The sequence below is a fragment of the Bicyclus anynana genome, chromosome 9 (genome assembly GCF_947172395.1).
Source record: "Bicyclus anynana chromosome 9, ilBicAnyn1.1, whole genome shotgun sequence".
Lineage (NCBI taxonomy): Eukaryota > Metazoa > Arthropoda > Insecta > Lepidoptera > Nymphalidae > Bicyclus > Bicyclus anynana.
Genome location: NC_069091.1, coordinates 3,915,987 through 3,928,586, shown reverse-complemented (window position 1 = coordinate 3,928,586; position 12,600 = coordinate 3,915,987). Strand labels below are relative to the sequence as shown.

Below are 12,600 nucleotides of genomic sequence, written 5' to 3'. Positions count from 1 at the left end.
TAGAGCCTATTTAATGATTCACTTCACAACAAAGGGCTCTGAGATTGTTGTGTAGAAACTGTGATTGAATACTGGCCACTCGGTCGTCTAGCCTTTAACAAACTGACATCTACTATACATTTAAAATCCAGGCTTTTAAAATAGTCACTGCCTAAACAACAGGAATACAATTTGGATCAAAAATACACATAATTTGGATCAATTCAGTTAAACACGTGGTAAAGTTACGAGTAGGTATATAATGCCTTTATACCATTTAATGTCATGTTCTTAACAGGGGTTAAAGTAATTTAAGCTAAACTTAACATTACTTGATTTCCATAACCTACGTATTTGATACTAGCTAACGCCGCGCGTTTTCCCGTTGGTTCCCGTTCCCGTAAGAGTATGGGGATAATATAGCCTATAGCCTTCCTCGATAATTGGGCTATCTAACACTGAAAGAATTTTAGAAATCGGACCAGTAGTTCCTGAGATTAGCGCCTTCAATCAAACAAACAAACAAACTCTTCAGCTTTATATATTAGTATAGATATAGATTTTCTAATGTTGTATTTATGCTGATAGCCTGCATTATATTATATGTGTTATGCTGCATACGAAACGGGCGAGAGGCACAGCTGCCAAATTTCAGATAGAAATGCATAATAGAATATCATACATATTGCCATTTCCATATCCTTTGATACATATTTTTATATATTTATTATAATCGCCGAAGGTTTTGCGAAATATCATTTTCGGTACGTTCTGTAAAAGCGAACTTTTAATACTATTAAGGTGCTGATAGACTTGAGTATTCACTTGTAATAGAACATCGACCATTCGCCGTTTTTATGTTTGTCGAACTAATAAGAAGAAGAAGATATTGATTCCATTTGGATGCAGTAAGAGCACAGAGCCGTGAACTGTATGAACCATGATAGCCCAGTGGCCTCTGCCTCTGATTCCGGAGGGTTTGAGTTCGAATCCGGTCCGGGGCATGCCCCTCCAACTTTTCAGTTGTGTGCATTTTAAGAAGAAAAGTATCACGTATCTCAAACGGTGAAGGAATAACATCGTGAGGAAACCTGCATACCAGAGAATTTTCTTAATTTTCTGCGTGTGTGAATTCTGCCAATCCGCATCGGGCAAGCGTGGTAGACTATTGACCTAACCCTTTTAATTTTGAGAGGAGACTGAAGCTCAACAGTGATCCGAATATGGGTTGATAATGATGATGATGATGAAGGGCACAAAGATGATGCAGAGTGGAAACACTAAAAATATTTTTCACGATCATTATGTTTTAATTTAACGAAAAACTTCACTTACAGTTCTATTCTGAAGGTTCTTCACTTTGCACAGAAGTATAACTGGGTGTCCAACTAAGCCGGTCACGTTGTCCGGCGTGCTAGGGTCGAAGTACGGCGCGCCTGGTGTCTGCGGCCAGTCTTCTAAGAACTCTGTGCGGAACCGGCGCGAAGACTCGGAGACCGTGTTCTGGTCTCGCGGCCGATTACTACCGCTGTCTTGACGACATACTGCAAAGAAAAATCACACTAAAGAGGCCATACCAACGTTTCACAATAAAATTGGGTAAAAAACGTCCGTATAAGATGCAATGCAGGGTATACCAAAAATAATATGGGACATCTCATCATCATTATCATTATCATCCCATATTCGGCTCATTGCTGAGCTGCCCAATGCGGATTGGCAGACTTCATACTCGTAGAGAATTTTTATTAATTATCTGGTGAGCAGGTTTCTTCACGATGTTTTCCTTTACCGTTTGAGACAAGTGATATTTTATTTCTTAAAATGCACACAACAAAAACGTTGGAGGTGCATGCCCCGGATCGGATTCGAACCTACGCACATCTATTTTCGGAATAATGATTCCTCAGACACATTTTCCGGGGGCTGCTAAGTTTTTCAAGTACACCCTACCAGAATAATCCAAAGTGACTTGATGGCTTTTGCAGCTAAATACAATGTCTGAAATGGTGGAAGATCGAATAATAAGGTAGTGTAGAATAATACTCGATACTTGAATTTCAGATGTAACTGACAGTATGTATAAAAGAATATGGGTTAATTACTACTTCTCGAATTGGATGCAGGGAAGTATCAAAATAATAAGTCTTCAGCAACATTTTACGAGGCCCGCTAATCATCACTTACAATCAGGTGAGATTGTATCAAGGGATAAATAAAAAACAATGTATATGTTTTAGAATTTAAACTATCGTGAGTGTTATTCATATTAATTGATTATGAACCACGGCTAAAACTCACGTGATATTAGGTCGGAGTATGCCCGACTAGTTTCGAACTCATACGGGGCCCTTAGTCATGAGCTGGCTCTTGCATCGCGGCACGATCCAAACTGCGTGTAACAACAAAGTGTAACGGAACCTTCACTCCCCACCACTCAACCCCTCTCCGCGCCCCTAAGGGCCGCGCGACTTAGGGCCCCGTATGGGTTTGAAACTAGTCGGGCATACTCCGACCTAATATCACGTAAGTTTTAGTCGTGTTTCATAATCAATTAATATGTATATGTTTTACAAACTTATAATTTAAATTATTATTTTTTGCTTTGACTTTGATTAAGTGCAGAGGCTCAGTAGTGAATTAATCTCGATCTTTATCATACATCAACATTAGCTTGGACACAAACACGTTCAATTAGAAACCTATCAAAACTTTCACGTCCTCAAAGGAATAATAATGACCCTCAGTCACCCTCGTCGAAACTTCCTAACATTATGCAGGGTGTGAACAATTGAACAACTAAAGTAGAAAGGACCAAATCCCTCGAAATACTGCAACACATTTGTCGTAAATTTGATGCAGCATACTATGTTCAAGGCATTATCAACCCATATTCGGCTCACTACTGAGCTCGAGTCTCCTCCCAAAATGAGAAGGGTTGGGTCAATAGTCCACCACGCTTGCCCGATGCGGATTGTGTCTCAAACGGTCAAGGAAAACATTGTGAGGAAACAGACAATTTTCTTAATTCTCTGCATGTGTGAAGTCTGCCAATCCGTATTGGGCCAGCGTGGTGGACTATTTGCCTAACCCCTCTCATTCTAAGAGGAGACTCAGGCTCAGCAGTGAGCCTGATAACTCGGCAAATAAGGCATAACTTTAACCTATTTCATAATTTTCTTCATGTATACTGCTCCCCAGTTAGGTCTCCAGTTCCATATTAGGTATTTAAAAGATTGCAGCCTGCTTCAAATACCTATTTAAAAATGTCGACCACCTCTCCAACTATAAGCACTCGCATGATTCCAAAGTAATTCAATCAGATTATCAGTAATCTACAAAACAATAAAATGAATAGTAATGAAGCACTCACAGTATCGAAGTATTTACTTAGAGTAGTACAATAATGATAATTGATTACAATAAGCAACAAAGTGGCTCTGAATTATCATAGCAGTGACAGTCACTCATCTAGCTTCACCATAATTATATTTTAGTCAAAATATAAAAAAATATATAACCTAAAACTACAACTAATACTCCCCTTTTTAATTAAATGGTGTAATAAGTTTTCAAATTAATTGCTGATAAACTACACTACAAACAGTAACCAATTAACGGGTATCTACTTGTTCTTCGCAACAAAATGCTAACTAAATACTATAGATCTAAGGAATTCCTCTGCGACAATCATTTAGATGAAGTAATTCGATCAATATTTCAACCATTCAATACAATACAGTGGTTATTCTTGCTGCCTAAATATAGGATTTATGAAAATTTCCTTATCTTTAACAGCCGCAAAATGGATTGCGTATCGCTTTTTTGGGTTTTACTATTAAGTGCCTGTGTTATTACTGTCGATGTTAGCTTTATTGCATCTAAACAAGGAAACGTATTGAAGATCATGTTCTGCGTCTTTAATTCCATTTTTCAAACCACTGGTTGTGTTGCTGCTAGTCTTATGCATATATTCTACAGGCAACTGAATATTGAATTGGTTTTAAATATTCAAAGAATTTCGAAAATAGTTACGTCAATTAAAACTTCTAAAAAAATTAAAATGTTTAACGTTCTCTCATGGTTTACGTTTTTTTTTGTTACATTAGGCTTTGCGGGTCATATTATGTTTTATTGTGTTTATAATAATATCAATTTCCTTCGGTGTACTTCTTTGCTATTTGCACTTTATCATGATGTACAAATCATGTACGTCTGTCGCATCACCATTTTGCTGAAGGAGTTTCTAGATTCATGGAGTTCAGAACTTCATAGCTTGAAATTAGTTGCGAAGGAAGACATGGTGAACATTAATAATATAACTAACGAAGGTAAAACACGAATTTTCTAACACAGACCTTTGTAAGCTTATTGGAAATACATTTAGGTATTATTAGTTTAGAATTTAAACTATCGTGAGTGTTATTCATAATAATTGATTATGAAACACGGCTAAAACTCACGTGCTATAAGATCGGAGTATGCCCGACTAGTTTCGAACCCATACGGGGACCTTAGTCATGAGCTGGTTCTTGCATAGCGGCACGATCCAAACTGCGAGGTGGCTGCGCGATGCGCTGCGGCTCGCATTGCGCGCTGGGAGAGGGGTTGAGTGGTGGGGAGTGAAGGTTACACTCTTCGACGGTTCATTAATGTCATCTTCATTAGACTTGTCTTCTCGTAAGCAAACCGAAATAACGCTATCTTCTTCCAAGTTTTTTGTATGAGACTATAAAAGAAATAGCGGTTTCCACGCTGTGGGCAGCAATGACCCATGATCCCGATTCTCGTGAGTTTAAGCCGTGTTTCATAATCAATTAATAAGTATTATTATAACCAAAAAGTATGGTGATTTAAATAATAACTATATATTTTATGTTTTAAGGTCTTTCAGGCGGCACCAGTTGCATTACATTTGTTAATAAACACGAATTGAAACAATTATTACAAGCATATAAGAAAATATTAGAAACTTATGAAATCTGCAAAAAGTTGTTCCAATTTCCAGTATGTCATATTTTGTACCATAGATTTATTAAAACTCCACAGTAAATGGACTCAATGCCGAGAATGCTTTGAAAGTTGGGCTATTATCATACCCACTCCTGATAGTCTTTACTGCTGATTTGAGGAAGAGAAAAAAGGGGATTGTTGCTCACTTTAAAAGCACACAAACGGATCCGATTAAGCTTCGCTTCGACTCATTCCTTACCCCTATCCTATTCTACTCCCACCCTACTCCTATCCTACCCCCACCCAACCTTACCTTATCCTTCCCCTACCCTACTTCTACCCTATCCCTACCAAACACCTACACAACCCCTACCCGTACCCTACTCTAAACCCTAGTATATATAGAGATATGTAAAACTACAAAAAAATGTGTACTAGTATCAACCAAAATGACCTCTGTAGTAGACCAAGTATATGACCTCTGCCTCCGATTCCGGAGGGTGTGGGTTCGAATCCGGTCCGGGGCATGCACCTCCAACTTTTCAGTTGTGTGCATTTTAAGAAATTAAATATCACGTGTCTCAATCGGTGAAGGAAAACATCGTGAGGAAACCTGCATACCAGAGAATTTTCTTTATTATCTGCGTGTGTGAAGTCTGCCAATCCGCATTGGGCCAGCGTGGTGGACTATTGGCCTAACCCCTCTCATTCTGAGAGGAGACTCGTGCTCAGCAGTGAGCCGAATATGGGTTGATAATGATGATGATGATCAACCAAAACTAAAACTTCTTAATATTTCGTTTTTCAGATTATATACCATGGAGCAAAATCTTTTCTGTATAGCTTAGTTATTTTTCAAATTCCACTCAAAATACTGCATGACACACGATACAGCGTTCGATTATCCACCGTGAGTATTTATTTACTCAGAGGCACAATTATCCGCCCACTTTAATATGCTCACGTATATTAGAGTGGGCGGATAATTGTGGCTCTAAGTATATAATATAAGAGTGAAAATGAATCATTGATACTATACCTATTATGTGTATTGTTACTCACACAGACGCTCCAAGCAGACGATTTTAACGTACCATTTATTGTATTTTTGACCATAGGGGTTGTATAATATGAACCGAAGGGGTTGTGCATACTTTATGTACTTAACGTAAAGCAAATCGCTAATTGTTATTATATATTAGTTTTCGAAGAAAATTAATTACTTATTTCGTTTTCAATTAGGCTAGTTAACACTTTTTTTTTAAACGGTCTTATATTGATTATGCTACAAATCGGATATGCTTTAGTTTGACGTATACATGTTTACTAATACTATGACGTCACAAAACTTCGGATAGTATTTTTGGCGTTTGGAAAAATAGATAGAATACGCAATTTTTAATATGAGTTTTCTCTCATAATATTTTACTATTTTTTATTTAAATTGATATAAAAATTAATAATGTTTATATTAAACTAGCGGGCGCCCGCGACTTTGTCCGCGTGGAAATCAATGTAAACTTTCAACCCTTATTTCATCACTTTAGGGGTTTAATTTCAAAAATTCTTGAATAACATTATATTAAGTATTTTTTCATGATTTATGAACAATTTTTTAAGACTGTAACTCTAAAAATTAAGGACTTTCCATACAAACTTTCATTACCTATTTTAGCTTTATGCATGCAAAGTTTCAGCCCGATCGGATTAAAATTGACGAAGTTTCATACAAACTTTCATTCCCAATTTTATCCCTTTGGGGATAGAATTGATTAAAATCCTTTCTTCGCGAACTTCATAACATCTACCTACTTGCCAAATTGCAGCCCAAACCGTTCTAGTAGTTTGCGCTGTGCGTTTATAGATCACTATGTCAGTCAGTCACCTTTAAGATTTTTTTTTTCTTTTTTTTTAATTTTTTATTTCTTTACAAGTTAACCCTTGACTACAATCTCACCTGATGGTAAGTGATTATGCAGTCTAAGATGGAAGCGGGCTAACTTGTTAGGAGGAGGATGAAAATCCACACTCCTTTCGGTTTCTACACAACATCGTACCGGAACGCTAAATCGCTTAGCGGTACGTCTTTGTCGGTACACGAGTTATTTAGATTTAGATTTAATATCAGCCAAGTATCAATCTTTGAATACGTACTATCAGGGTACAACTACGATGCACTTATAAAAAATCTATTTTAATCTTCGATTTCGCAATGTCTTATTAATTTCTTTGTCATTCAACGATTGTTATTTGTATTTATAGGGAAGTAACGAAGACATGTACAATATTAGTATATCTATATGGACTGTTAAAGATTTGCTTCTAGAATGTGCGCTTTCTTTCACTAGCCAATCGTTCTACAACAAGATTGAAGAAATCCAATCAGTTTGCACTTCTGAAGTTAATAAAACTACAGTTTCGAGTGAGTTTTACATTATTTACAACTATACTAGCGGACGCCCGCGACTTCGTCCACACGTCGCAATTTTTAAAATTCAACCCCTAAAGTCACTACTCTAGGGGTTGAATTTTAAAAATTTTAAAATGAAAGACTTTTCATAGAAGCTTTCAATATCTATTTCACCCTCTTCTATTTCTAATTTAGGGTCAAAAAGTAACTTATGTTTTGCTCTAAGGTCCCATTTACCATTATATCAAAATTCATCTTGATCGGTTCAGCCGTTTAGCCGTGAAAAGGTAACAGCCAGACAGACAAACAGACATACAGACAGACAGACTTACTTTCGCATTTATAATATTAGTATAGATATTTACAGGTTGCATTATTTTCTATGAACAAATTATTTAATCACTTGAGAATTTTTCAGTTAATTACTTATATCACAAAGATGCAGAATGCAGTTAACAACAACAATTAGAAGTTGTACAAGAAATTTTTTATTCATATAAATAATTGCTGTTTTTAATTTTTTTGTACTCGAAGACTTAAGTGGTTAATTTTTGTTCATTGGTTTTTTACGTAATAGGTAAGATAAAAACATATGGGTTTATTAAAAAAAAGAATTAGAAAATTTTCAAACAAACAGCGTAAAAAAGGTCTTTATTAGGACAATATTTGTAGGGGAGTTTGTTTTATTTAAAAACAATTTATGTTTATTATAATATTAAGTAAAATAATAATTTTTCAGATGCGCGACAAACTTATAAGAACATATTACGTTTAAATGGCGTAGTCTTTGAAAAATTGTATGCATATGGTTTATACAGAGTGGACGCTACATTTCCTCTACAGCTGATCGCCATTGTTACTAATTATATTATTGTAGAGATTCAGTTTGCACTTACTAGGAAATAAAATAAAATTCGTAAGACATACATACTTAACAGTGGCGAAGAGTCCATACAAGCCGATTCCCGCCGGGTTACCGTTTAAAAAATTAGAATTAGAAATCTTTAAATATGGTTTATAGTATGTAAGGATATATGAGAAACCTTAACACGCGGTATAATTTTCCTTTTCTTTGGGATCCATTCGACAATATTCCAAACTTCACCACTGCTACTTATGGACGTGAATATTATAATTAAATTTTAAAAAAATCTCAATAAATCATTTTGTTTTATTCCATTATAAGTTAGCCCTAGTTAGTTGCCTCGACTGGTGACAAAAGGGCTGTCTCATTTTTTGCGCAAAGGATCGCCTGGCTGTCCAGCGCGGAAATTCATCTAGCATTCTTACCACCGTTTCACGTGGGCATGATTTGTATAGTTATTAGGATAAGTTGGCTTAAGTTCCTTATTGTGTTATTTCTCAATAAAAAACAAACATTGGCAAAGTTAGCCCTTGGCTGCGATTACACTTATCATGCGTCACACTAATATTATAAAGGCGAAAGTTTGTGTGTAGATGTGAAAGTGTGTACGTGTGTTTGTTCCTCTTTTACGCTGCGGCTACTGAAGCGATTTGGCTGAAATTTGGAATGAAAATAGATTTTACTCTGGATTAACACATAGGCTACTTTTCATTCCGGAAAAATCCATGGTTACCGCGGAATTTGTGAAAAACTGAATTCCACGCGAACGAAGTCGCGGGCGTCCTCTAGTTCACAATAAAAAAAAACATAGGCAAAGTTAGCCCTTGGCTACGATGTTAGTGACGATGCAGTTTAGTATAGAATATATGGATTTGACATTTTGAAATGTTGTCCAATTTTTATTAATTGTGTCAAGTTAGTGTCAAATCCTTATTAAAACTGACGTCTGGCAGTTAGACACAGATAATGCAATGAATTGTATGTCAAAGGGATGCTCATACGAATTATTATTGCCCACTTGTAACAAGTAATATAACTGATTAGACAAATATAGAAAAATTTGAAAATTGGCCTTATGAGTTCTTCTTAATGGTCCGAATGTAAGGTCTTTCAGCTTTTTTTCATTGTATAGAGACTGGGTTTCTCCTTTCAAAATGACGCCGGTAAATGGAAAGAAGGTGGGTGGTGGGGAACCCTAACAATATAGGTCGGAAATGAAAGGTCACGAAAATACCATTACATAATATATATAAATGATAATGTATTAAAAGTAATAATTTATTCAGTTATAGATTAACAAAATTGACTTTATTAACCCGGCAGCACTTACTAGGATTTTACAAACACTAATACTCGCTACTGGGTAAAAAATACCACAGATTTTATGGTCCATTATTCAAGACAAATATGTAGTTTATTGTTTTATGTGCATAGTATAATTTTAATAATATTATTTTAAGTAAATAAAAAGATATATTACAGTCTAATCATTTATTTATTAAAAATATGAGCCTTTTGAAAAGAAAGTCATAAAATTCGAACAAAAATCGTTATACTCAAATACAAACTAACAAAAATGCTTTTTCTTCTTAGGAACTATATAAAATTGAGATATTTATGAAAAGAAGACTTAAAAACTATAAAATCAAAACAAGCATATATTTTTTATACCTCGGGAAGTTTTAGATATTTGGCATAGAACTTGTTGTTCCTCGCCCGTTAGTAAAAATGACTTTATCTCACGTTATCGAAGCAGTCCTCACATATTGCGGCTATATGTTCCCGGCATATTCTCTTGGAGCATAACTTACGAACTGTCTTTGTCTTTCGATTTTTTTTCCAGTCACATACGGCGCAGCGAGAGGATGAAGTAAGCCCAAAAGAGCCCGAAGCTCAACAATGTCGGTAGACTTACAGTCGCGTTCCCTCGTGAACTTAGATTTCAGATCTTCAATGTCAATATTTGTGTTATCGACAATCTTTGAAGACGACTTTCAGTAAATATAAGCTCCCAAGCCTCTATTATAGAGGAGCAAGATCTACCTTCACCTTTCCTAAGGTGAAGGTAGTTCCTCCAACTTTCATTTCCTAAGGTAATTTCAATGGCACATCTTCTAACTATTCTTCATTTGAGGATTGAGGTTCTTCATTTAAGGGTAGATCGCAAGGAACTTCGTCAAGGTCCGAGTCTGCGTCTGATTCATCAACATCTTGCTCTGAGTCACTTTCATGTTCACTATATTGCTCTGAATCTTCTACTTCCGAAACATTTTCTTCCTCGCTATCTTCTTGCTCAAGTAATTCTGCTATAGTGCTATCTCTCAGCCCGAAATCCATTTTAAATAGGCTTTAAAAGAAGATAAACAACCTTAAGCAAACATTTAAAAAAAAAAAAAAACGAGAACTTTCGCTACTGGGTATTTTTTACCCATAGTCACTTTAAACGTCCGTTGTGGCGATTTGCCCGTGACGCGGTGTGCGTGTGCGTTAGTTAGCAACTAGAAGCGCGTGGCGCCGAAGTGTTTCGAAAAAGAAATACATCAATTTATAGGTACTCTGTGGTAATATTTACCCAGTAGCGAGTGCTGCCGGGTTAATATTATTCGTGAGTTAATAATCGAATACTGTGAGTGATTGGCTACTTTGTAATAATTACAGCTACCTTTATCGATCTAGAACTTTCATATTACTTTTTCTGATAGACAATAAGTAACTAGCTTCAGTGAAATAAGTGTGTATTTCGAAAACGTTTGCTTTACTTAAAAAGGATAAAAATGGTTAAATATTACAATTCGAATGAATTTTTATATGACAACCACTTGGACAAAGATGTCCAATCAATATTTCTACCTTTTAACACTATGCAGAGGCTGTTCTTATTGCCTAAATACAGAGTTTATGAAAATTTCCTTCTATTCAACAGTCGCGTAATTGATTGTGTCTCACTTATTTGGATTCTTCTATTAGTTGGTTACGTTATTGGAAGTGATGTGTACGACCTTGCATTTTCAGATAATATTTTAACTATTACTGTTTTTGTCCTGGTTGATTTAATTTTTCATAGTGCCGGTTATTTGACCGCTGGCCTCTTGAACGTTTTCCATGGGAAGCTGAATATTAAATTTGTTTTAACCGTCCAAAGAGTTCTAAAATTTCTTACACCCAATGAAATTGGTCACCATTTCAAGTTGTTCAACATTGTTTCTTGGAGTTCATTGACTATAATTCTTTTGGGATACGCATTACATGTAACGATTTATACTATAAATAGTCATAGCTTCTTCGTTGACGGTATTTTATTAGTGTTTGCCAGTTATTTTGATATGCATATAATCACTGCTTGTCGTATCAACAGTCTAATGAACAAGTTACTTACCTTATGGAGTTTAAAACTTGGTAACTTAAAAAAAGTTATTCTAGCTGATGAGATGGCTAATGGCAATACTAGTGCATTTGAGTTTAATGAAGGTAGGTAGATCAATTTAAAAATAATTAATGTGATTTTTTAATTTAATTGTTGACATTATTTTAAAGATTCTTTTTTCGTTAGTTGTTTTATGCATTTGCGTAAAGAAGAACATTAAACTGTGTACTTACTGCGTATATAAGCACAAGTCCCTACAAACGGCCTATGTCCTGCAGTGGACGTCCATCCGCTGACATGATGATGTATTGATTAATTCATTTGAAAGTTTAGTAATGTTAATGTGTTAATATTCATAAATATATCTTTTATTTATTTTTTGCTACAACAGTTGCCGCCAGTCGGGATTCAGATGTTTTTGAACAGGAATGGAAAATGCTATTACAAGCATATGAGAAAATTTTAGAAACTTACGATATTTACAAGAGGCTGTTACAAGTTTCTGTAAGATTTTTAGAACATTAGTCAGTCTGAAGTAAATGCTGTTACTAACAGACTTTTTTATTTTACTACATAGTACTGTAAAATAGTTAAAATACTAAAGTTTATAAAGTGTGTTCATTTTTTTCTATAAAGGTTAATCTTTATTTATTTTATTCAGCTAAGTTTTTTTTTATACGCGAGTGCCTACTTATATTTATATAAATTTCGATAATAATTGCCTTCCTTGCTTTCAGATCGTGTTCCACGGAGTGAGAGATTTTTTGTACACCCTACTTTTCGCAATGGTTTCACTTGATATATTTTATTATTCTTCAAAAAACAATAACTTTCCTGTAAGTATTTTGAATATTTCTAATGACTTGAACAAAACATTTTAACAGACTCAGACGTGATTACAAAAATAAGAAAACTAATATCGAATAAAGGTCATGATTCACAGCATTTGTCAGGACAACTTAATTAACTATTAAATCAAACTGTAACCAAAATAAGACCCTAGAATGGCAGAAAATGACCTTGAGTGAA

At 35.2% G+C, this 12,600-nt stretch overlaps 1 protein-coding gene across 1 annotated transcript in view; it reads right to left on the bottom strand.

Moving 5' to 3' along the window:
- The window catches only part of LOC112050184 (zwei Ig domain protein zig-8-like), a 78,137-nt gene that overhangs the window by 18,060 nt on the left and 47,477 nt on the right, over nt 1-12,600 (bottom strand). Inside the window, exon 3 of the mRNA XM_024088377.2 lies at nt 1,315-1,523. Within this exon, the coding sequence (XP_023944145.1) occupies nt 1,315-1,523 (209 nt within the window). The remainder of the gene's footprint in view (nt 1-1,314; nt 1,524-12,600) is intronic.